The sequence below is a fragment of the Prunus mume genome, linkage group LG4 (genome assembly GCF_029339155.1).
Source record: "Prunus mume cultivar Tortuosa linkage group LG4, ASM2933915v1, whole genome shotgun sequence".
NCBI lineage: Eukaryota > Viridiplantae > Streptophyta > Magnoliopsida > Rosales > Rosaceae > Prunus > Prunus mume.
The window spans coordinates 26,195,832-26,219,750 of record NC_142701.1 but is presented as its reverse complement, the minus strand read 5'-3'; the positions used below and the strand labels follow the sequence as shown (position 1 = coordinate 26,219,750).

General features: G+C 38.4%; 4 protein-coding genes and 1 long non-coding RNA gene across 8 annotated transcripts; 2 read left to right on the top strand and 3 right to left on the bottom strand.

Annotated features, from left to right (window-relative positions):
- Window positions 1–2,734: 2,734 nt before the first annotated feature.
- On the top strand, window positions 2,735–5,177 carry LOC103342469 (uncharacterized). Its single transcript, XM_008246096.2, is given in 4 exon segments — window positions 2,735–3,554; window positions 3,556–3,610; window positions 3,686–4,206; window positions 4,315–5,177. Coding segments are annotated over 4 exon segments (1,821 nt in total). The 5' UTR covers window positions 2,735–2,876; the 3' UTR covers window positions 4,882–5,177.
- A 1,077-nt stretch (window positions 5,178–6,254) lies between these two features.
- Window positions 6,255–9,182, bottom strand: LOC103342468 (zinc finger protein 4-like). 4 transcript variants are annotated; one of them, XM_008246094.3, is made up of 3 exons: window positions 8,668–9,095; window positions 8,402–8,485; window positions 6,255–7,354 (listed from the first exon to the last, which is right to left on the bottom strand). In XM_008246094.3, the coding sequence occupies exon 3, from the start codon at window positions 7,255–7,257 to the stop codon at window positions 6,484–6,486; it is 774 nt and encodes a 257-aa protein (XP_008244316.2). In that variant the 5' UTR covers window positions 7,258–7,354; window positions 8,402–8,485; window positions 8,668–9,095; the 3' UTR covers window positions 6,255–6,483. The 4 variants fall into 4 exon arrangements, with proteins under 4 accessions (XP_008244316.2, XP_008244317.2, XP_008244314.2 ...); XM_008246095.3 differs by having other exon boundaries at window positions 8,402–8,478; XM_008246092.3 differs by lacking the exon at window positions 8,402–8,485 and having other exon boundaries at window positions 8,668–9,182.
- Window positions 9,183–12,899: 3,717 nt separating this feature from the next.
- Window positions 12,900–14,479, top strand: LOC103342467 (ARM repeat superfamily protein). The gene has a single exon (XM_008246091.2). The coding sequence runs from the start codon at window positions 13,002–13,004 to the stop codon at window positions 14,346–14,348; it is 1,347 nt and encodes a 448-aa protein (XP_008244313.2). The 5' UTR covers window positions 12,900–13,001; the 3' UTR covers window positions 14,349–14,479.
- A 2,087-nt stretch (window positions 14,480–16,566) lies between these two features.
- On the bottom strand, window positions 16,567–21,013 carry TMK1 (transmembrane kinase 1). Its single transcript, XM_008246168.2, has 2 exons — window positions 18,274–21,013; window positions 16,567–17,309 (listed from the first exon to the last, which is right to left on the bottom strand). The coding sequence occupies exons 1-2, from the start codon at window positions 20,606–20,608 to the stop codon at window positions 16,780–16,782; spliced, it is 2,865 nt and encodes a 954-aa protein (XP_008244390.2). The 5' UTR covers window positions 20,609–21,013; the 3' UTR covers window positions 16,567–16,779.
- Window positions 21,014–22,718: 1,705 nt separating this feature from the next.
- On the bottom strand, window positions 22,719–23,561 carry LOC148918289 (uncharacterized). Its single transcript, XR_016126291.1, has 2 exons — window positions 23,310–23,561; window positions 22,719–23,147 (listed from the first exon to the last, which is right to left on the bottom strand). It is a non-coding gene; the product is annotated as an uncharacterized LOC148918289 (long non-coding RNA).
- Between the last annotated feature and the right edge of the window lie 358 nt (window positions 23,562–23,919).

The following is a 23,919-nucleotide window of genomic DNA, read 5'->3' as shown; positions in this document are numbered from 1 at the left end:
TAAGAAAGGGTTACTCCGGGTATTAATGTTTGGGCCTCTTTGGCAACGTTCACTACGGCTTGCCAAGTTCCTTAGCGGGCCCAGCAGGCCGCTCCCGACTCGAAATATAATTATTGGCCCGAAGAAGAAAATTTATCAATAATATTAAACATTGAAACATTAGTATTAGTTAAAATTAAAAAAAATCAGGGAGAAATAGTGAAGTTAAAAGCAAATCAAAAATAATTGTTTTAAACCTGGTCTAGTGAAAATTATTTGTCTTTACTTTTTAACAATAAGATTGGGGTTGAGGAAGCCAAACTAGCACTTAGTTAAAATTAAAAAGGGTATGAAGTAAGCAAGTTTTTGGTCAGTGTTATTTGTCTTTACTTGACTCATAAATGGCGAGGACAATATATAGTCACTACATTGGATAACTAGTCTAATCCAATTGTGATGCGAAATTCAAATGCAAGTGTTTTTTTTTTTTTTTTTTTGGTCAACACATGCAAGTGTTTATATCTAATTTTTTCCCCTTTGGCTCCACGAAGGAAAGGTGATGTGGTGAGGGGCCGTTGGGAAACTTTAGGCCTGAGATGAAAATATCTAGGCCCAAAGTAAAAACGAGGGGTCAAACCTAACAAGCCCACGATCATGGCACAACACGGCCCAAATATCAGAATAGGCCTAACAATATGGCCCAAAATGCGAAGTAATTGATTAAGGAGTACAAAGCCCAAAGATCATGGTTTGAAATCTCAACAAAAGCACAAGGGGACGACCAAATTCTTATGCCCAACCCAAACTATAACATCTCACATCGACCAACGGAGAGAAAGTGATGTGCCTTATATGTACATGCTCACCTCCATCTAGCACGAGGCCTTTTGGGAGTCACGGCCGAGTCGGGAAACTCGAAGTTAAGCGAGTTAGGACTAGAACAATCCAGGATGGGTGACCCACTGGGAAGTTGATTGTGAGTTCCGAAACAAAACTGTGATGGTAGAAAGGGAGGCCAAAACGGACAATATCGTGCTACGGTGGAATCGATCTCGGAATGTGGCACAAACCACTAAGCATGGAAAAAAACTTGACCAAAATCAAAAGTCGCATTCGTTCCTCAGCCCAAGGGGTGTTGCTCAAGTAAAAATCAAGAGCATTGACTAAGACAAGGATTTCATGTGCACCATCTTGGAACTTAAGCTAGTAATAGAATAGAAACATTGGAACTTGAAAAGAAGGCATAAATAGAGGGCAACTCGAAACTCGTGATGGAGGGGATTTTCCACAGTAGGTTGACAACTCACTCAAGATTTGGGCGGTGGATTGTAGGATCTTAGCATCAAGGGAGGAAATTTTACACAAATATTCATTGGGTGAGGGAGTTTCAAATATCTACCCACATGAATGGAGGTAGAAGAACTCAACCAACTGAGCTACACCCACTCGCTGCAATAAATTATGTTTGTTAAATGACTTTGGTACTTGTCTGATTGCGTCTTTGAAGATCTATGAACTATAAATAAAGTACACCTCCACATTCTGCAAAACTAGAATTGAATCAAATAAGACCGAATAGAACATTTACCAAATTGCTACCATAAGGCCATCTCCAATAGGAGTGAGCTAAACCCAAAATTTGGGTTTTTTGCCTGAAAAGCTTCTCCAACCTTGTATACGAACAGGCTAAAAAAGTAGTCCAGGCAAAAGCCCAAGCATTATTCCACCCGTTTTATTGACTGTTTCGAAATTTTGTGGAGCCTAGCAGCAACATGTGGAGCACATGCCCAACAATTATGTCAACCCATGTGCATATGGAGCCCATGCCCATGTGACAAAACCTTTCAACTTTACCATGTTTGTGTGGCTGTAATTGCAGATTTTGATGAAGGTCATCATCAAAATCACCATCAAAGAAATTTTGTATAGTCTTCCCATGTGAATTCATTGTAAGAAGAAGAATGAGATTGAAGGAGATTGTGTGTTTGGTTGGGTAGAATAATTCCCTTTTAAATAAAGGAAGATGAGGTTTGAAAGAAAGAAGATAAGGTTTGAAAGAAAGATGAGGTTTGAAAGGAAGATGAGGAGTTTTTAGGTGAAATTAATGGATACATACACATCTAAAGCTAAGGTTGCTTTGATTCACTTTGTTATTTATAAATAAAAAAAATTAAAATACATTTTTCGTACATATAAATTGCTTATGGTTGATCAAGCAGGTTTTTGGCTGATTTTTGTGGATATAAAGATCTTGTTTGGAAGATTGCAATTGTCGGGATGCTGTTTTCGAACATAGGAAAAAAAAAACTCATTGCAGTGAAAAGATTAGATGACAGGACCCGCACTGAATTTCCTTGGAACCCGGAACGAATCCTGTGGAAATTCCGACATCACCCCGATGTCGGCCCACAAGATAAAGATGAGACTTTCTGCCAAAATTTCGGCAGTCTCCCCTGTAAATTTAACTTTTCCCAATTTCAACATGTTAAAAACACAGTTAAGTTCATTAACCAGTCTATCTGTTTGAAAGGAGGATTGGGTTCGAAATGAAGGTGAGGTTTGAAAGGAAGATGAGGAGTTTTAAGGTGAAATTAATGGATACATACACATCTAAAGCTAAGGTTGCTTTGATTCACTTTGTTATTTATAAAAAATAAAAATACATTTTTCTTACATATAAATTGCTTATGGTTGATAAAAACTCCGAACAAAACTAGAATTGAATAAAATAAGACTAAAGATAACCTCCACCAAATTGGTCAACCACCATCTATTTGGAAGATGCTAATGGTGCTGCTCTATAATTTTACCCTCTTCGCCCTGCCCTTCACTCTCATGAGCGATTTCCCTTCATCCATTCAAAGACTGCAAGAGCAGCGCAGTAGAAAAAAGTCAAAATGATGGATGCCTCGAATTCGACTAATCAAACTAAGAGCACTATTCAGTTAGCACAGGCAGGGCAAGCAGATGAGACCAACCAGGAAGCATGTTTAAGAAGTGGCATGGATCTTGATGTATATAAGGCTGCAAAAGAAGGCAATATTGATGTCCTTCAACGACAACAAGAACATCTTCACCAAATACTTACTTCAACCAAGAACACAGTCCTCCATATTTATATCGCATGCGCTGGCAGCCCATCGTTGATTGAGCCTGAAAAAGTAGCACACAAGCCAAGCAACATTGTGGAGAAGATACTGGAAATGTGCCCAAAACTACTATGGCAATCCAATGGAAGTGGTGAGACTGCTTTGCATATTGCTGCAAGACACGGTTGCTCTGATATAGTTGCAGTTCTTGTCAAGGCTGCAAAAGCTCGTCATGGAGACCTTGGCCAAGGGGTCAAAGAAGCCTGGCGGTGTCTGATCAGGAAAACCAATGAGGGCAAGGACACAGCCTTGCACGAGGCAGCACGCTTTAATCACCTAAATGTGGTGGAGTTATTGACCAAAGAAGATACTGAATTTTCCTACTCTGCTAATGATAGTGGCGACACGCCACTTTACTTGGCTGCTGAGAGGGGATACCGTGATTTGGTTTTCAAAATGCTGGAGACTTGCAAATATCCAACTTATGGAGGCCGCCAATGGTAGAACAGCTTTGCACGCTGCAGTGGTCTGCAATGATGACCGTATGTACATAATTAGTTACTTATTAGTTATATATTAATTAGCCCCTTACTCATTTTTATTCTTTTTTGCTTTAGAAATAACGAGAAAGATACTAAAGCACACTAAAATGGCTCTCACGAAAGTAGTAGACGGACGAGGATGGACGCCTCTTCACTTTGCTGCACTCTTCGGTCACACTTCAATTGTGAAACAACTAATAGAATCTGATAAGTCAGCTGCTTACATTGGTGACAACGTGTACAAGAAGACACCCCTTCATGTTGCAGCCCTTCAAGGACACGAACAAGTAATGAGAGAGATCATTTCTCATTGCCCTGATTGCTGCGAATTGGTTGATCACAAAGGTTGTAATGCCCTTCACTATGCCATTGAGTGGCCTAGAGGTCTAATAGAGGATCTTGTTTTGAAAGATCCATGGCTTAGCCATGTCCTTTTGAATGGAAAGGATGTTGACGGGAACACACCCCTCCATCTGCTTTCTGTGGCTGATAATTTCATTGGTGATACTAGAATTGATCAGATGACATTCAACAAGAAAAACTTAGACGATCTAGACAACATTCTAGCTGATGAGACTCTCTTACCAACACTAAAGGTACGGTTATTGACCTTTAAAGTATTTTTGATAAGGTTTTTTTGTAATCTAAAGACAAATGTAATACTTACCACTCACCTCTCATCATAACACTTGTTTGCGTTGCAGAACATTGTTAACCGCATTTTGGAATGGAATGGAGTCAGACCAGGAGGCCCATATCCAATTGTAAGCCATGAAGATAGTATCGGTAGAAACTCCAAACTATACAGAGACACTATCGAGGAAGTTAAGGAAGACAAAGGTGGCATTTTGGAAATGAAAGATGCCATTGGATATCATTCAATTGATATGAGTGGGGAAAATAAAGGTGCCAATGACAATGATGCAGCAGAGGAAAGAAGACAAACCTATGATGCAAGGACAAACCTCGCAGCAAAGGAAGGAAGACAAACCTATCTAGTAGTGGCTACATTGATAGCAACTGTAACCTTCACAGCAGGTTTCACCATGCCTGGTGGTTACCAAAGTGAAAAAGGACCTGACCAGGGTTTTGCTGTTCTAACAAGAAATGCAGCTTTCATAGCATTTGTTATAACAAATACACTAGCTATGTGTATGTCCAGTGGTTCTGTGTTTATTCACGTTCTTTTACAACTTCCTCACAAAATACAAAAAGATGCCTGCCGATATTGCGTGGGGCTTATATTCTATGGCGGAGCGCCTTGGTTTTAATGGTAATTGCATTCATCACCGGCACATATGCAGTATTAGGGCATTCTTCAGCACTTGCCAACGCTGCTTGTGTGCTTGGTTGCCTCTACTTTTTCGCAGGTTATCTGCCAGTTCTTCTACTTTCCAAAGATGAACGTATGAAAGTGTACAAATTCTTAAAGAGTGTTTATCCTTGTCTCCCGATTCCAGAGGGATATTGCAAGCTTTGTTTCATCCCAAAAGAGCGAAAAGCATAGTAGAGAGTCTGGATAATAAGCATGTTGATGAATGGGCTTGGTCGTCAGATTCTCCTCTGAGCCAACCTTCTTCAAAGTAGTAACTCTTGCTTGTTGGTTGAGGAAATTGGCACTGAAATTCATGTATTTATTTTGCTAAAAGTAATGCATTGTCTATATTTTAAATTTAGAAAATAAAATTATTAGTTGTATATTTTTTTTCTACAGGTTTCTTATGAAGAATTGTATCTCGACTTTTTAGATATAAAAAGTTGTATCTGTATCTATTGGAATTAATTCAAGAGTTGTGTTTTATTATGTAAACTTGTAAATGTTATTATAAATAGTCAATGTCATAGGCTGCTGTTGTATTGAAGAAGTTAATAAAAATCATTTTGTCTAATTCTCTGTTTTACAAACACTCATCTTCTTTATATTTCTATCATATTCTTCAGTTTCGTGATTATTTCCCCGACATATTTTAGAGCAAGAAGATGTTGGCGGTTCAATTCTAGCCATCAAAGACCGACATCATCAGCACAGTGCCTTGTTAGAACTCAACGGCCGAAACGTTCCTAACTCGGCACTCGGTTCAAACATTTCGTCATCTCTGTTTTCACACCAAGGACTCGGTTCAAACATTTACACCAAGTGTTCCCAAATCCGCTTGCCCCGTTGGTTATTTTATTCGAAATAATCCACGTAGTTGGCCAAAAAGATTTAGCGGTCAACAGCAAGCTTGCAACTTTTTTACATTTTCCGCGGGGTTGGATCTTGTACATTCGAAATATCTTTCCCAATGCGAAGCATATTTCAACCATGTAAACAAAAATTTGGCCTTCCTACAAACAATTTGACTTCCGGCCCTTCAACATGGCATAGACTTGAACAAATAAATACCAGACATTGCAAAAGACCAGAGCTATCACATTTTCTTTTGGCAAGTGAACTCTCATATTAAACACTGGCCTTTTCATTGCAGAAGTTGGGGACTAAGACAAACCAGCATTGGACATTATTATATGCGCACCATGGAGTGGGTTGCAATGAGTTTGCAACCAATAATCAAGTAAGAAGTTGTCTACAAGTGATTGTAATTCTAAAGAAATTGGAGGGTGCTCCACCGTTGTGTAAGGGGGCAAGAAAGGAGAGAGAAAATGGACCAAACTAGGAAAATTTATATCACAAAAGCAAAGGAGCTCACAAATGATCCTCATAGAGCTCTTATACACTGAAAAGGTAAAACACCAAAGCGCTGCAAACAAGAAGAAATTGAAAGAATAAAAACTTGCAGCCATGTTGCTCATGTGTATCTCTCTGTACAAATTTAGAGAACAATAAACATAAATCCCAGAGTTGTGCTATGTGTCCTGCAAAACCAAACCTTTCAAAGTTTCAGTGTGAGATCTGGTGTAGACATGGTCTCTACGTCCACGGGCGGTGTGACCTCTACAAAATTTGAATTTGAACTTTCATGAGTCAGTACAAAACTTGGATGAGTGTTACTTGTCTCAGCAGCCCGACGGAAACTACCAGGCCATAACAGCTCAGCCCCATCATCCACCAAGAAAATGGGTACCCCCAAATACCCCTGTTCAAATCTTGCACTGCTTCCAATCTCAGCAGGCCTCACTGGTGGTGCAAACCCTTGATGCACTGATGAGTGTGCTTCTATTCCTAGAGACCTGAATGAAGATCCATGCAGAGGCAACGACGCTATGCTTGTGTATCTCTCAGAGAAAATACTCATTCGCATAGCGCGCTTTGCCAGTGTTCTTTCTTTCTTATGCGCATTCTGGTGACCACCAAGAGCCTGTGAGCTCAAGAACTTGCATTGACAGTAATTGCAAGAGAAAAGTCTTGGAGTGGCTGCTGTTGTGTTTTGAGATGCAGGTTCATTGCTGCTCTCACTTGTGCTTGACAATGAGAGTCCTACAGAATCCCTTCCCACCAAGTCCTCATTACTGAAGCTAAGAGTTAAGTCAAGGGAAACAGGCTCCAACGCTTGTTGTGCTGCAATGGGATTTGTGGAGTTGGCGGCACTGTCATTGGAGGTATTAGCAGATGTTTCTTGGATGGAGATGTTAGAAGCAACTTGGCTGCTAACATCAGAGTCATTTGCTGAGGAGGCTTCCACTTCAAGGTCAAAGTATGTGTTCATGATTTAGCTGACACTTTCTAGGTTCGGGGGATAGTTTACATATCAGGCTTGAAATAACCGGATTGAGCCAGTTCAGCAAAGACTAGTTGATCTTATCCTGCACTTTCAGAAACAAAGAATTGTTAAATGTTAGAGGTAATGTTCACTCTCTTTCACTAGAATGGAAAGAAAGATAGAACATGACAATTGCAGTATAAATTTCTTGATCCATCACCACTACTATTTTATTTTATTTCATGATTGCAATTAAAACTTTGAAAGTAGAAGTATGTGTACAATTTTAAGGAAACATTAGTACGAAAGGTAAGCAACTAATCTCCGGAGCAGAGAGAGAGGAAACATATAAAATCTGGAGAGAAAATGTTCTCCTCTGCAAAGTAGTGGTGTGGTGTGGTAATGTGCCATATTTTGTTCTGTATCTGTACAGCATTTGCTGCTAATATACAAGCATATATAAGTGAGACCAGATGGGGACACTTTCGCTTTCTAAGAACTCATTTAAATTATGAGTCTCATCTCTTAAAGAAAACATTCCCCCAGATGAGGATCAGAGAAAGACACAGAATTACAAACAAAGAGGCCAGCAATCTGGTTTTTTATTCCGAAAATACAATAGAAAAGGCCAGCATCTTCAAATGTCAGAGGGTTCAATAGATTCTTAAAAGCAGGCTAGAGTTAGAAAGAAGGTAATATATCCAACAGAGACAAGACATAGGCCAACCAAAATTTTAAGCTCTCACAGATAAAAACATATGGTAACGTTATGATTTCCCTTTTGAAATTTATAATTTATGAATTTCAAATATATAATTTAATCACCCTAAAAAACATGTGCAACTTTCAGTCAAACATAAACAAATTCCAGTTAAGAGATAAGAGAAAGATGCAATTCTAAGAAAAGGACCTTGGTTGTATGATCAAACCTAAATTAATTACAACGCGTACGCAAATCGTTAAGAAAACATCCAAGCATGGACTCAAATTAGCCAAAATATTGTTATAGGTGACTGTTTTACATGACAACTTTCAACAACTTTACAAAAGGGAAATAGGTTTTGAAGTTTAATCTATGAGCACTACATCTGCAATGAATTGTATCTGACTAGAGAAAAGAGATTGCAGAAGACAGTGAGATTAGAGAGACCTTTATCAAAGACCTGTAGAAATTCCTGCAATTCTCTGCAAAATTGTTCTTTAGACTAACCAAAATTCTGATACTATCTGAAAACTTGGTGGATAAAGGGATGTAGGACAATTTATCAGAACACAAAAAGTGGCCAATATAGATGAAACCCTGAATCCAATAAGATGTAAAAAACCAAAACCAGATAAAACCACAAAGCCAAAGAAAATGAGATACACATAAAACAAGAAGATGCAAAAAAAGAAAGATGGGCAGAGCAAAAGTACCAGGAACATGGAGATCAAGAACAATTGGGTAGCTCTTTGGTGTCCATTTCACAATGTTTGAAATTAGCAGACATCTGCTAACTCAATGTTGCTTGTCATATTGAGCATCTGAAGACAGAAGAGGTATGTGGGTTGCTAACTTTTTGACAAAACAAATGGTGGGTGAGATCATGAGGCTCAGAACAAACAAACAGTTTACTAAAAAGAATTGAAGATAGAAAAAGGAAAAGTAGGGTTGATGTTTAATTATGGGAAAGCAAAGATTAGAGGAGAGTGGTGGGGTTGGGGAGACAGTGGTGGGAGGTCAGAGAGTATGAGGAAAAAGGCAGTGTTGGGATAAATTTAAGAAAGAAAAAGAAAGGATGTGACATAATACTACTACTCTCAAGTCTCAGCCATTTCTACAACTGCTTTGTTGATTTTTGGGCCACAAAACACTAGGACTGCTTCCACACACAACTAACTACAACTCAGGATAGTACAATTACATACAGAAGAGAGAGAGAGAGAGAGAGAGAGAAGCAAAGCCAAAGCAAGAGCCAATGGGAAGAATTGATGTTGGTATAGCTTAGCTATGAGTCCCACCAGAGATTCTCTATCTTTCACTCCCACTTTTGAAGTTCTTGATTTGAGATAAGTCCACAATGCATGGGGTCGGCCTTTCAATTTCTTTCATCAGATTGATACTGTGCACGTCCACCATAAATTACCATAAAACTAATACTCTTTCTTTGCTCACACACACTCACAGCTTCCATATTATATGCCAATTAGGAGATGGGCATGCATATAATCATCATATAAAGCCATATATACCAAAACGTATTTATAATATTTCCAACAACTCCATCAATCCTCTAAAATTTCAATTATTATATATTTTTTTTCTTAATGAATTATCTATTGAAGAATATAAAGTCCCACATCGGAAACTTGACAAAATAAAATATAAGTGGTTAAATTGGGAACAATATTGATGTTGCTAGTAATAGCCGCTAGTCCGTCTCTATTAAATTTAACATTTTCCATATTAATCTATATTGCATTAGATAACTCCTTTGTTATTCTTTAATTCATAATATGAACATCTCCTCCTTTTGTTGACCTTGTATCGCACTCGAATGCAGCACTTAGCAATATGTTTGACCAAAATCTCAATCAAATTCCAGGCAAACCAGAAAGCTACATCCCTTAAACAATTCTCAACCCAAAAAAGGAAGAAAATAACGTTGGCAAATTGTGGTAAGATAAGAAAGGTGCTCTTTTGATGTAACTTCACTCAAGCTACAAGCCCCTTGCAACGCGCCATTTCTTTCCCATCTATTTGACACAATTAACGAATCAGAGTTGCTTGCAAATTTGAAGTAAATTACAAGGCTTTAATTCCTGTAAGGCCTACCATTTGACTTGTGAGAAAACAACAATAATTTTCAATAAGAAAAGAAGAATAAATAAATATATAAAAAACTTGTGTCGATAATAACAAGGGGCGCTGTGGGAAGTGCAAATTAAAGCTGTTTAATTTCCTAGTAATGAGGTTCGTTTAAGTTAATATATGTTGTTGTGCTCAACTAGCCTGGCCAGTAGAGACATGCCTATAACTAGGTACTACAAGCCTACGGGCACTAAACACATGTTTAAAGAGGATTCGTTTTTTCTTTCCATATATATTCAAATATTTTATCTTCAAAGAAGATGAATCAGATCGCATACTCACGTGACCTTGAGTTTGTGCAGTGTTAATGGAGCTTTGTTGTTTGCATAATAATAGAGATTAGACAATGAATTGAATATTACTAGTACCTTTTCCCAAGGAAAGGAACATTGGAAAGAGCCAATTCCCCCCCTTCATTTCCATTTCCCCACTTCCAAGTTCCAAGTCTTCAACACAACTTTAAACCAACATTAAGATTGATTCAATATATGTTTATAGCACTAATATAGTGTGGTGAATAAACTTTTGTTTTGGAAATTTGATGACCATAACAATATGTTTTAATCTCAGCAGATTTAGTTGCTGAAAGGTGTGTGAGAGCCTCTTGAAGGAAAAGGTCTTTAGAGCGGTCGGATCACGCCATCAGTACGACTGCTTTCATAAACAAGAGACCCCCTGCAATTGGGAGTGAGACAAGTGTGTGGGACAAGGTGGGACCCCAATGGAGAGGGTCTTGCTTGCTTGTGACGGCCACACTGATGATGTGATCCGACCATCTTATTCAAGATTTTCTTCTCATATAAATACCTTGAGATCCTTATGTCTTTACTTATAAGAAGGTGCTCTTCGTTACCTGTTTACCTATAAGGAGGTGTTCTTCGTTATCTACAAACCACAATATCATTCATGTTGCGTATACATGAATAACTCATCAAAAACACACAAATTAATAAAACTTTCTGCACAGATAACAATCTGTGATTTATTTGTAATAAGTATGAATGACTCCTGAAAGAAGCTAAAGTATTTTTCAATCCATCTTGTCCCAAACTCAAAACGCTTGCTTTAAATGGTCCCCCACCACCAAGCATCAACCAGCACTAGAGTTCTGGTGAATATATACACCATATATATACGACTTCTTCTGATGATAATTATATCCTCTAATTCATTACTTAATTGTACATTAATTCTTCCATTAGGTTAGTGACTCTTTTCTTTATTCTCATGCTTCGGTGCTTTAATTTTACTAATACAAACTTGGGATTTGGCATATGTTCAGATAATTTAAGATCCGATATAAAGTGTATATGCCTGAACTAATTAAGCATATTCTCATGATTTATCAATTTCCTAAGTACTTCATAAATAAAAGTCAAAAGAAAAAGAAATCTTTCTTTTTTTTCACTCCCATTTTGTTGACTAAGTATCGGCTGCCTTTCTTTCAAATTTGTAGTCCGCAGCATGGGAATCTGTTAACCAAAAAAGTTCATATGGGAGCCGAAGTTTCCTTTTTCTTCTTTTTTTTCCCCATAGTTTAAGAAGATAAGATTGTCTATGAAGATTAAAATACACTCATACTTTTATAAATAAAAAATTACAATGAAATTATAAATAAATAAGGCCCTTGGTAAAAATATGTGTCACATTTCTCTAACTACCTAATTCTTACTTGGCATGATGAATCTACCTAATTCTTATGTGGAAAGGGTTCAATGGGTGAACAAATCGTCACCTTTGATAACTACAAGGAGGAAAATGTGAGACTTTTGTGTATTCTTTCCCTTCCTCATTTGTTTCGGTTTATGGGTCTGAAAATTTATAGGTTTGCAGCACATGCAGTAAGCCACACAACTCAGTTACGAAAGGAGCAAATGCCTAGGGTGGGCACGCGCCCCTCTGAAATTCTCTTCGAGGCAATTGTCTTCTTAATACCATCATAATTTTAAAAAAATCAAATTTCAAAGTGCCTCTTTCTTTCTTTCTTTATATTTGTCTTCTTTTCCTTCCTCACTATCATTGCAACCCGTTTCAAATCTCCTATTGTCATACTTCGACTCTAGATTTTGTAGTGATAAATTACCATATAAATTTTCTTAGTATGTAGATAATTTGCTAGTATCGATGATGAGTAGATATTTAGTGTAACATATAAATAAATGGAGCATAGCAATTAAAAATATCAATTTTTGTATCAAGTTAAAAATTAGTTTGTTTATCACCCTAAAGAAAAATAGATTACAATACCCACTTTGTGAAAATTTTATGGCTCCATCACTGACATAACTCACAAGTTTGCGGTGCAAGAAACCGCACATTGTCAAGTTTTGCAATCAACTATGGTATATTTATAAGTCGTGAATCCAAAAAATTTCAATCCCAAAAACCGAAATAAATGGTGCAAAAACATTGGGTCTAAACAGAATCCCTACTTAGGTATTTGGGCTATGATGTTGTATGGTTGTTTGATAATTTGGACATTGGGCCTGCTAATGCCAAAAAAAGAAAGACCGAGTTCTCAGTCCATGCACCGACTAGTTGACATTTGACCCAAACACGGGACGCACGCACACAGCCTAAAACAGCTGGTCAATCATCTGCCGACTTGAATTCAAGGGTGTAGAATAACCCTTCCCAATAACAAACGCCTCCCCCGTCCCTGCCTGCGTCTTTCAACTTTTGAAACTTTCAACGGTCAACATTCAAAACCGCTACAACATTTCAAACTTCCTACTTCGGTTTTGACCCCGCGTATCAAAAACCCAAGAGACTATATAAGCTCATTGAGGTTCCTACAATTCTCACAGAACCAAAAAAAACATACATTCTCTCTCAGCTTTTGCTCTGATCAACTTGTCCTCTGTTTCTTTCTACTTTTAAATTAAATTACGCAACGAAAATGATGATTTTGTCTTGGAGAAGAAGAAAGTCTACCCGCCACGCCAACAAGAAGAAGGAGTTTTTTGCTGGCGAGAATTTGGACATGGAGATGGAGGAGATCGCTGTTCCCACGCATTTTCGATGCCCGATATCTCTCGATTTGATGAAGGATCCGGTGACGCTGTCGACGGGGATGACGTACGACCGATCAAGCATTGAGAAGTGGATAGAGACCGGGAACAGGACATGCCCGGCAACTAACCAGGAACTCAAGAGTTTTGACCAAATACCAAACCATGCACTACGTCGAATGATCCAAGATTGGTGCGTCGAAAACCAGTCTTATGGGATCGAACGGATCCCAACGCCTCGAATCCCAGTGACAAAGTACGAGGTTTCGAGGATTTGTGAGAGAATTGCCGCCGCGGCACGACGCGGGGACGGTAGAAAGTGTGGAGAATTGGTGGGGAAGATCAAAGCATGGGCCAAAGAGAGCGAGAGGAACAAGAAGTGTATGGTGGAGAATGGACTTGGCTGCTGCTTGTCAGCTGTGTTCGATTCTTTTGCCAGCATTTCAATGGAGGATCATGTGGAGATATTGTTGGACATTTTGTCGGTGCTGCCATGGATGTTTCCAGTGAGTGAAGAAGGCCAATTAAAGCTTGGATCTGCAGGATCTTTAAGATGTTTCTTGTCGTTTTTGGAGGGCAAAGATCTATCAGCAAGGCAAAACGCAGTTTTGGTACTGAGAAAGTTGCTTTCTTTGGATCAAAAACATGTGGATGACTTTGTTGAGAGTGAAGGAGCAATTGAAGCATTGGTTGGGATAATTAGAGAGCCTATTTCTCCTGCAGCTACTAGGGCTGCTCTGACTTCTGTTTTGTTCATGATTTCATCTCCATCAGCAGCCAGTGATGAAATCAGATCAAGATTTGTGGAGTTGGGATTGGTTTCTTTGCTACTAGAGATTATTGTTGACGCAGAGAGACGCCTGTGTGAGAGGGCTTTGGGAGTTTTGGAGGGTCTTTGTGATTGCAAACAAGGGAAAGACAAGGCCCTTGAGAATCCTCTGACAATGCCCCTTTTGGTTAAGAAGATTTTGAGGATTTCGGAGTTGGTGACTGAGTTTTCGATCGCTATAATTTGGAAGCTCTGCAGAATTGAAACTGAGGAAAGCATTTTGATTGAGGCACTTCAAGTGGGTGCATTTCAGAAGCTCTTGGTTCTCTTGCAGGTTGGTTGTGGTGATGGGATAAAGGAGAAGGTTACTGACTTGTTGAAATTGTTCAATCTTCACACAAGTAAAGTGGACTGTGTTAATTCATCCATGGATTTCAAATACCTAAAGAGGCCATTTTTGGGTTAGGTGAAATTTTTTGTTCTGTAGATTGGGTTGGAAATTCTTTTTTGTACAAAATAGAAAGATATGTAAAGAGAATACCATACAATTAATTCAATTACCAGGTCTGAACCTGGAACAAACATTCATTCATTCAATGTATGCCGAAAGGTTGCCATTTTCCTTTTCCTGTTCTTTTTTTCTTTTGACAATGTCATTCTTGACACCCAAAAGTCACAAAAGTGCATTTGCTCTTCATTAGAGCAGTAAATCCCAAATGACTATAGATTGCTTCTGAAGGCGAGGAGTTGTCCATTTAAACTTGAGAAATTCTGCCATACGAACACAGATGACATACAAACACTGTCTGAACGTTAGATCAGCAGGACAGAGTTCGTATGGCAGACGATCTATTGCAGCTACAGGGGAGGATATCTCCCCAGTGATTTCTACTATATGGAATTCCCAGGTTCAAGGCTCTCTTCAGTGTCAAGTGTACTTCAATCTGGAGTTAACTAAGATGGAATTAAGAATCTCTCCTCATTGGTTAGTGAAGTCACATTATCTGCCTCAGAGATTAAGCATGCGTTGTATGCAGAATCCTTCCTCTTGATTGATCCTTTAGGATGCATAGGAAGGAGCTCCTAAAACATCATACAGATAATACTATGCTGGTGAAGAAAAAGAGTATCTAATAAGACAGAAATCTAGTTTACAATGGCAATAAGGCTATGGATAATGTTTCTTCATACTTCCTCAAATCCATTTACAAGATGAGTAGGTACAAAATTACTTCTATTGGACTGAATGATGATTCTTTGACAGTCAAAGATGAAGAGATCAAAGCTGAAGCTGCAAAGGTCTTCTGGTCCTTTTTGGCTAATTCTAGAGGGAGCAAAAGTCCTAATTTGAATGGCCTGAGACTTTGGAATCTCAAGCTCAAGAAATAAGCGGTGATACCTATATAGACAATGGGTTGTGTCGTGTCGGGTTCAAGTCGTCTTAAACAGGTTATTAAACAAGTTGCCTAGTTAATAACCTGTTTACTCCTTCCTAGTTTCCAATAAATTCGTACACTTGTGAGTATTATAATTGGATGATTAGCACATTAATTTGTGTCGTTAAAATTAAAAGAAAACAAAAGAAAAATTAGAAAATATATATTTATTTCACATTTTAAAAAAAAGGAGGAAACAAGGACTACATTATTATTATTATTTTAAAAAACAACAACAACATCATGGCGCGCTTCCTGATTCCACAATAGGAGACATTAGTTTGGCCATCTGGATCTCCTCTCTTGGGTTTTGATGCACTGCTTCTTAGGGCTCATCACTTGAGCTTCCAAAGATCACTTTATTAACTTTAGCAAAACTTGGATCTCCTCGCGCACGTTTACCTAGTCAATCCAAGGCCACCAGCTGCTCTTGCATGTCCTTAGAGTAAAAATCTACCATATTTGATAGCTTTTCAATATATTCTTGCAATATTTCAAGCTGGTGTCGTGTCTCCTCCAACGTCTTTGCCCTCTAACTCATGGGAATTGACAATCTTCATCACGCACCACATGGTTATCATCCCTTGTTCCCAGCACATGCACATCCTTGGGAGTCACCAAACTCCTTGCAACTCCAATAGCAACATTGTTATCAAAGAGTAATGAGTCGTTTACTGTAACTGGTCCTCGTGAGGAAGCAAAGTAGGGTATCCATACTTGTGCAGCCCTTTGGCCTCCATGTATGTGTTGGCAGAGCTAAGTTTATATTGAGAGAAAACGGGAATGAAGATGCCATTTTATTTATGAGTTTGAGGATGTTAAGATCAAGAGAAATGAGAAGGAAGAAAATTGGCATAGCTAGTTTTTTTTTTATTTTTCTGAGTTGTGATTTTGTGGGGGCCGCTTGGGGTTTGTGGGAGCCATTTAGCAGTCATTCGTAATTTTTGCCGCATTTGAGGGTCACGGTTTTTCCCTGCGGATTTCGAGTCGTATAAAGGGTTGTATCGAAAATTGACACCCCTTTGTAAAGAAATAAACTTTTATTTTATTATTATTTTTATTAAGCTTAGCCTATCATTGGCTCTGAAGTATATATATATAAATTTTAAATTTTTGCTACATTGCCACCATAATTAGGGTGCTGCTGTCTCAGATGATCAGATCATTAGCATTAACCAGGTTTTTTATTTTTGGTCTTAGTTACTCAGTTTACTTAATGAAAGCATATGACATGGTTGAATATGAGAGTTTCTATTAAAATGAAATATTATTTCTTCAGAGTCGAGAACCACTTCCCATTTCATTCAAAACCTCTAAAACAAGTCATAACATTCCAGAACATCAGAGTGGGGGTAAGGCTAAAACGTGAAAGTTTGAACAAATTGTACACAGAAACAGCAAGTTAAGACGCAACAAGAATAAACATACCAAACCACGATTACAATAATTTACATCTAAGTCTTATCTCCCATCCGCAGATGTGAAAGACTCGGCGAATCCATACGGTCGTGTAGGGATGCTAGTCTGAGTATTATCCAAGCTGGGAAGAAGCGATGAAGAAGAGGATTCCATATTGCTTCTGCCTTCATAAGCCTGCCACTTCTTAAGTGCTTGTGGCAATGACATTTCGAGGTCTATACCATATATGTCTTCAGAACTCTGATCACTTGGTTTCCAAAGCTCCACTAGAGAAGATAGAACATTGACAGTATGGCCCATGTCAGGCCTTTGATACGGTTCTCTTGCACAGCAGTGGCCTGCTAACTCAGCAACAGTGCTGACACTGGCAAGTGTTTCCTCACTGAGATCAATTGTTGGATCAATGGCCTTGCGGAACGTGTCCTTGTTGATGAACATTCTCCGGAACCATGTTACAAGGTGCATGCTCTCCTCTGGCTGGCTCTCGTCAAGTGCTTTTCGCCCGGTGATTAGCTCCATCAAAATCACCCCAAAACTGAACACATCTACTTTAGTTGTCACACGGCCCGTAACTGCATGTGTTACAAATGTTTCGTTAAAGATTAAAATCAATATTAGTTAGCAAGCATTAACCAAAAGATAAATAGAATTTAACTTTTTCTGAAAAATAAAATGAATTATACAACATTATAAATTGCAGGACCACAAGAAAAAGTGCAAGCAAAAGACAATAATTAGCTTTGTTGTCAATCTACTGAAGTGGGGCTCAGCTGACTCAAAAAAGAGAAAAACAGAAGAACAAAAAGGCTAAAGGGGGTTAAGAGAATCTATTGTTCATGAGGCCAAAACCAACTGGCAACAACTACTACAAGGGAAGCTTTCAATGAAAACAATCCAATAGAAGCCAAATATCCTACCGTTGTGTTATTATAATGAGTAAACAAAAATAGCTTAATCTTCAGGTTTTCAAGTGAGCTCAGAAAACCTAGCTCGCACTGATGCCCCCAAAAAGGCCAAAACCACAGCTGGCAGAGAATAGAATGACGCACTTTAGATTATTACTGAACATGCAATTTGGTGAAGCGTGGATTATACTAATCTATCATATGGTCACTTTCTTGTCCCTGTACCTAACCCACAAACCCCTTAAGGAAATCATTACTTCACGTTTCTAGTTTGCTTTCTTATCCCAATGATGGCTCCATATATCATAACATGGCGGGAAACAGACTCATTGCCATCTTACATCCATGAGTGTGATGGGTTACACAAGTTGATAAAAAGCTGATTTTTTTTTTTTTTTTTTTTTGCCCCTTAAACTGGTTTGCTTGAGTATTAACACAATCTTAGGAAATGGACGCAAAGACCTAAGGTTAAATTCTGGTGGTGCCATGTTATGCAAATATTTTCCACGAACTTTTAAGTATCAGGTACTCAAACTGATCTGATATCGCTCTCGCGTTTTATCTTCTATCAGTTTCTTTAAGTACATAAAATTAAAAAATTAATTAAAAAGTAAACAGAAACAAAACTTACCTGCATATTCTGGTGCCAAGTATCCAAAAGTCCCTGCAATTCTTGTTTCAATTGAAAATTTACCCTCTGGAGCAAGCCGTACGAGACCAAAATCTGCAACCTTTGCCCTCATATCATCTCCGAGAAGAATATTTGAAGGCTTTAAGTCCCTATGTATAAAGCTCTGATGTGCCAAACCATGGAGATACTCAACTCCCCTTGCTACATCTAAGGCAATGGTCAGCCTTTTTGTCCATTCAAGTGGCTTCAGTCCTTCTTCCGGCCAGTTGAAGAGGTACCTACTGAGCGTCCCTTGAGGCATATATTCATATACAAGAAGCCTTTCATTGCCATCCAAACAATATCCCAGAAGAGCAACTAGATGCCTGTGACGAACCTTTGTCAAAACCGAAATTTCAGACTTAAATTCGGTAAGCCCCTTACCAGCTATTACCCCAGACTCCATTCTCTTAACTGCAATCTTTGTTCCATCATGCAGTTCCCCTTTATACACTGTCCCAAAACCTCCTTGTCCCAATATATTTTCTTGACTGAAATTGTTGGTCACATTCCGGAGCACTTGAATAGAAATCACCATGTTTCCTGCTTCAACCATTTGGATTTCACTGGGCTCACTACTAGGAAGAGTATGAGTTTCACTTATTGCACCAACACTAACACTGGAGCCAGCAACTGTGATCTTCATGCTTTCATTATCAGACCCGGAATGGCGGGGATGAATTACCATTGCATTCGGGCTCTGAACTCTGCTTAACTGCTTTTGTTTTGTTCTATATATACAGATAAGCAACAGTGCAATTAAGAAAATCACAAAAACACCCCCGATCACGGAGAACACAATAACTCCTATTAGAGTTGAAGATTTCTTTCTGTGAGATCCAGAACTGCCATTATTTCCAGAACCTATACTTGGAGAAGGGTTAGTTGAATTTTGAGAAGGTGCAGCTCCCGATGAAGTACTCTTGTCCTTCCCTATATCAGGGTTACCATTCTTGTTTACAAGCACATTAACCTTAAAGTCTGGAACTTTCCCATAGAGCTTATTATTTGACACATCTAAAATAGTAAGTGCAGGCAGCGTGGCAAGCTCCTCAGGAATAGTTCCAGTTAAATTGTTATCAGCAAGAATTACCCTTTGCAGGGACTTCAGTGATGCAATTTCAGGCGAAATCATTCCAGTAAGACCCATTTTCTGAAAATTGAGGACGGTAATGTTCCCATTACTACAGGTGACCCCAATCCAATCTGCACAAGGATCATTCCCCTTCCAATTCTCTGCAAACCTTTGTGGGTAACCCAGTGAACTCACAATCAAAAGCAAAGTATTCACTCGAGGATCACATTGACCAGGAATTGGCAAGCAAAAGTTATTAGAACCATTAACCATATCTACTGCAACCCCCACCCCAAAAGCTGGCATTGGCCCTTGGAGCAAATTGTTTGTCAAATTCACCGCCTCTAGTGATTTAAGATTCAACAATGAAACTGGAACAGGACCAGTAAACATATTATCTCTCAAACTCAAGCTCCGTAAATCTTTCAAACCCGAAAAGTCTGGTAATGGACCTGAAAATGCATTAGAATGCAACCAAACTTCTTTCAACAGAGTCATGTTCTGTATAACCCCAATGCTTCCACCCAGCTTACCTACACTCTCTTGCCCATTAAGCCAAAGAGACTGAATTTGCGACCGGGCAAAGCTCTCGGGCAATTCGCCTTGGAGGCCATTGAAAGCCAAGTGCAAGTTAACCAGACTTGAAAACGAATCGACGTCGAAAAAATCCGGTACATTTCCGGTAATGTTGGCCGAATTGGCCGAGAAATTTTGAAGTGATGCTGCATTTCGGAGAGTTGCGGGGATTTCCCAACCCATAAAAGGGTTGTTATCAATCTCAACAGATTGAAGTGAAGTCATGTCAGTGAAGAAATCACTGGGAATTGAACTAAATTGGTTGTTACTAAGCAATAGCACTTGTAATAAGCTTAAGCCACTTAAGCTCGGAAGAGGACCTGAGATTTTGTTCCACTGAAGCTCTAAACGCTCTAGTTTAGTGAGGTTTTGGAGGCTTGGAGGAAGCGTACCTTCAAGATTGAGGTGACCCAGTTGGATCCGAGTCACCCTTTGGTCATCGGACCAGCCAACATGGCTCCACTTGCGGGGGTCAGGGTCGGACCATCCGAGAGATTCAGATGGGTTGAGGCTCTTCTTGAGATCCAGCATTACTGAAGCATCATTGCTCGAACTTGGTTGAGAGTTGGCACACAGCAAAAATGAAGAAAACCCAGCAAGGAAAATAGTCAAACACTTGAACCCAAAATGTGTTTTCTTCTTCATCTTGAAACAATCACAGAGAGAGAGAGAGAGAGAGAGAGAGAGAGAGTGGGTTTTGTACAAAGTATTGCAGAAAGGTGTAAACTTTCAAGAAGTTGGTTCCATATTATTCCAACTGATCAGGAGATTGATAGAGAGAAAGAGGGGGCTCATTACATTGTTGAAGGAAAGTTAGAATCTTTGGGTTGAATGGTGATGGAGAGCAGAGAGAAAGAAAGGGTGCAGTGAACAGAGAAGCTTTTTTTAGCAAGAGAGGAAGACTGTCTAGCTTGCACGTGGGGAGTGAGGACCACATGGGAGTCTCTGATTTGGGAAAGGGTTGGGGGGCTTAAAAAAGGCTGTCAATGACAGAGTAAAAAGGCTGGAAATGAGTCATCAATGGAGTGGGTTTTTGATACCTGGTCCATCATCAGTCCATTGGGGGTCAAGTTGGCATAAATAAATAATAAAAAAAGTGTACTTATTACTTTTTTTTTTTAATGGACATATTACTAACAAAATTTATTAAGAAAATTGTGTCAATATTAATTATTTATTTATTTATATATGCGCGATATTTTGAGTGGAAAAATATAAGTTTTGTTTGTTTGTTATGATACGAAGATAAATGCACTTAACAACTTGAACAATTAATTGCAGGGCCTTTTGACGATTACCTTACTAATTATTATTTTTGTATGTTTAGACTTGGAGTACATCTTCTTCTACGTCTCTCCCATCCCATGCACATGTTGAGTGCCAGAATGAAACCATCCAGATAGAGTTGAAATGAGTAAAGGAGGAGAACATGCACATGGCCTGTTTTTTTAATTTTGTGTATGGAAAGCATCAAATCATTTTTATATGAAAAAATATGTCACATCCACAAACTTTCTTAATTTTATTATTGAATTAATTGCTTTATTTATGAGCCTTTCATGTGTATGTTCATTTTAACATGAAATATTATACAAGTATCATATAGAGTCTATTTAGAGAAAAAAAAAATTTCAAAACTGGTCATTTGTCATTTTCAAATTGGTTCTTAGAAAATTTTAACGTACTAAAAACTAATTAAAAAAAGATAAGTGGCTAGTTTTGAATTTTTTTTCTTTTCAAATGGGCTTTATATGAGTATTTGTATAATATGTTATGTAAAAATGTTTTTTTTATACTAAAAACCTATTTATTTATTGGCCAATACCTAACTTGGTAAACCACCTGATGAGAGTTGATTCGAATTTTGAGGAACTTTTAGTTAGTTGATTTAATTATTATACATTGTGGGCTGGTGTAATGACTTTCGTTGGGCCCTTATTGGTTACTTCTTGGGCTGGTTCGGCCTGCTGTTCTATATTTTTGGTTTGGGCTCTTGAGCTAAGGCATAAACACTACCTTCAACAATTCGTAAGAATGCTTTATCTAAGCAGTATTTCTTAACCATTGAATCAAATTAGTTAGAGTGGTTCTACCAAGCAACTCAAGCCAGGCGGCTGGGCCAAAACCACATTCCAGCAGGCCTGTCTTGCTCTGGCAGGAAATGGGGCCCACGAACAGTGGCCCTCGGGTAAGATTTGCCTTAGTTCTAACTCCTAATTTGCTGTCAGCAACAAAAAAATTTTAAAAAAATCTTAAAAATCTTTAAAAATACCAAAAATTCATATTGAAAAAATAATAAATACCTAGTCATATTTTTCACTTTCCACACAAAAACTCTATACAAATTTCTCTCATCATATGTCATGTGAATAGTTGTTGCCATGGCAATGGATGAAAACACCACAACCTTTTGAGGGGAGCTACTATTCACGTGAATAGTAGCTGCACTAGTCCCCCCCTTGCCATGGCAAAGGGCAAATGGATGGAGTTGCTCTTAGCGGTTGAAAAAAATTAGTTAGTTTGATCCAGCGATCGAATTAAGAAAATCTGCAATTTTTTTGTTTTTAATGTGGAAATTATGAATGTATACAAAAGAGTCTCTGTAATAATCTCTAACCCCAAGCCCCCAATAATTCAAGCATGTTTCATGGTGGGACGAAGCAGAAGAGCTTTAGGTGGAAGAAGAACCCTAAAGATCCTTAAGCTTGTACACCCTTAAGAAACAAGCTGGCTTATGTTTCTTTTAAGAACGACATTTGTGAAAAGCACTCTTGCACATATTTGCAAATACATTAAATGGCCAAATTTCTGAGTCTATGCATTCTGCAAGGAATTAATTCCACAAACTTCATGCCCAGAAAATTATAAAAACAACATCACTGGTTTTCACTCTACATATATGATGGAGAACCCAGCACAAACAACTAACTATTCGCTAATTTAGAAACAAGATCACTGGTTTTCATCATGATCGCTTGGTCAACATTTGGAGTTTGTGTGTGGTCGCCGTCCTCCTTTTATTATACAAGCAATAAATTTCTTCACTTACAAAAACAAGAAGGCCAACATAGTGGATCGCACTCCTCCGAAAGCAAGTGATGGGGAGCATCCAGTTCTACGGGCTCTAGCTCTCTGGATTCCATGACGACGTGGTGTTTTTGACCTTCGGCTCTCATAGGCAAACCTGCAACTCACCATACATACTCTTTAAGGAAACATCAAAATGACAACATAAAAATTTAGAAAGAGGTTTACGATTTTGTTAGCATAATAATGTCATAAATTCTCAGTACAAGGCATCGGTCCTTTGTTAATGGATGAATTTTGTATAACGTATCTGTAATACCATATTGAGAGTTCGTTCTTCAGAGATAAAAAAGGGAGACAGAGACAGAGAAAAAGATTATTACTCGCTACTGCAATAAACAGGAGGACAACGAAGCAAACCAATTTGAGTGAAGCTTTAGTCATTTTGCTGGAAGCTGTAGTTGGGGCTCTGTATATGGGGCCACATTTATAGGTTTTAATTTGTCTGCTGACGTTAATGCATCTTAAATCGGTGATCAGCTTCAGTTGTCACCCGCACATCTCTTCTGTATTTGCTCTCTAAACTAATTGCAACTAGATACAAGAGATATCTTTAACTATTTGTAACAAGACTTTGACTAACTTTTTTTTTGTTTTTTTTTTTTGAGACTGAAGACGAGACCTCAACTAACAAAATTTGACTTTCTCACAAATTGCTGACTGTTGGCTTTGCAAGGTGTTTGCAAGCAATGTTTGGGACTGCTTATTTAGAAAGCATTTCTGCTTATAAATGCTTTTAATAAAAGCGCTTTTATTATAAAGTTGTTGAAAATTTCATGAAAAATCGAAGTGCTTTATGAAGAAGCACATGACAGGTGCTTCTCCAGAAAGCGTTTTTATGGCTTATAAACACTTCTAAACTTTTTCTC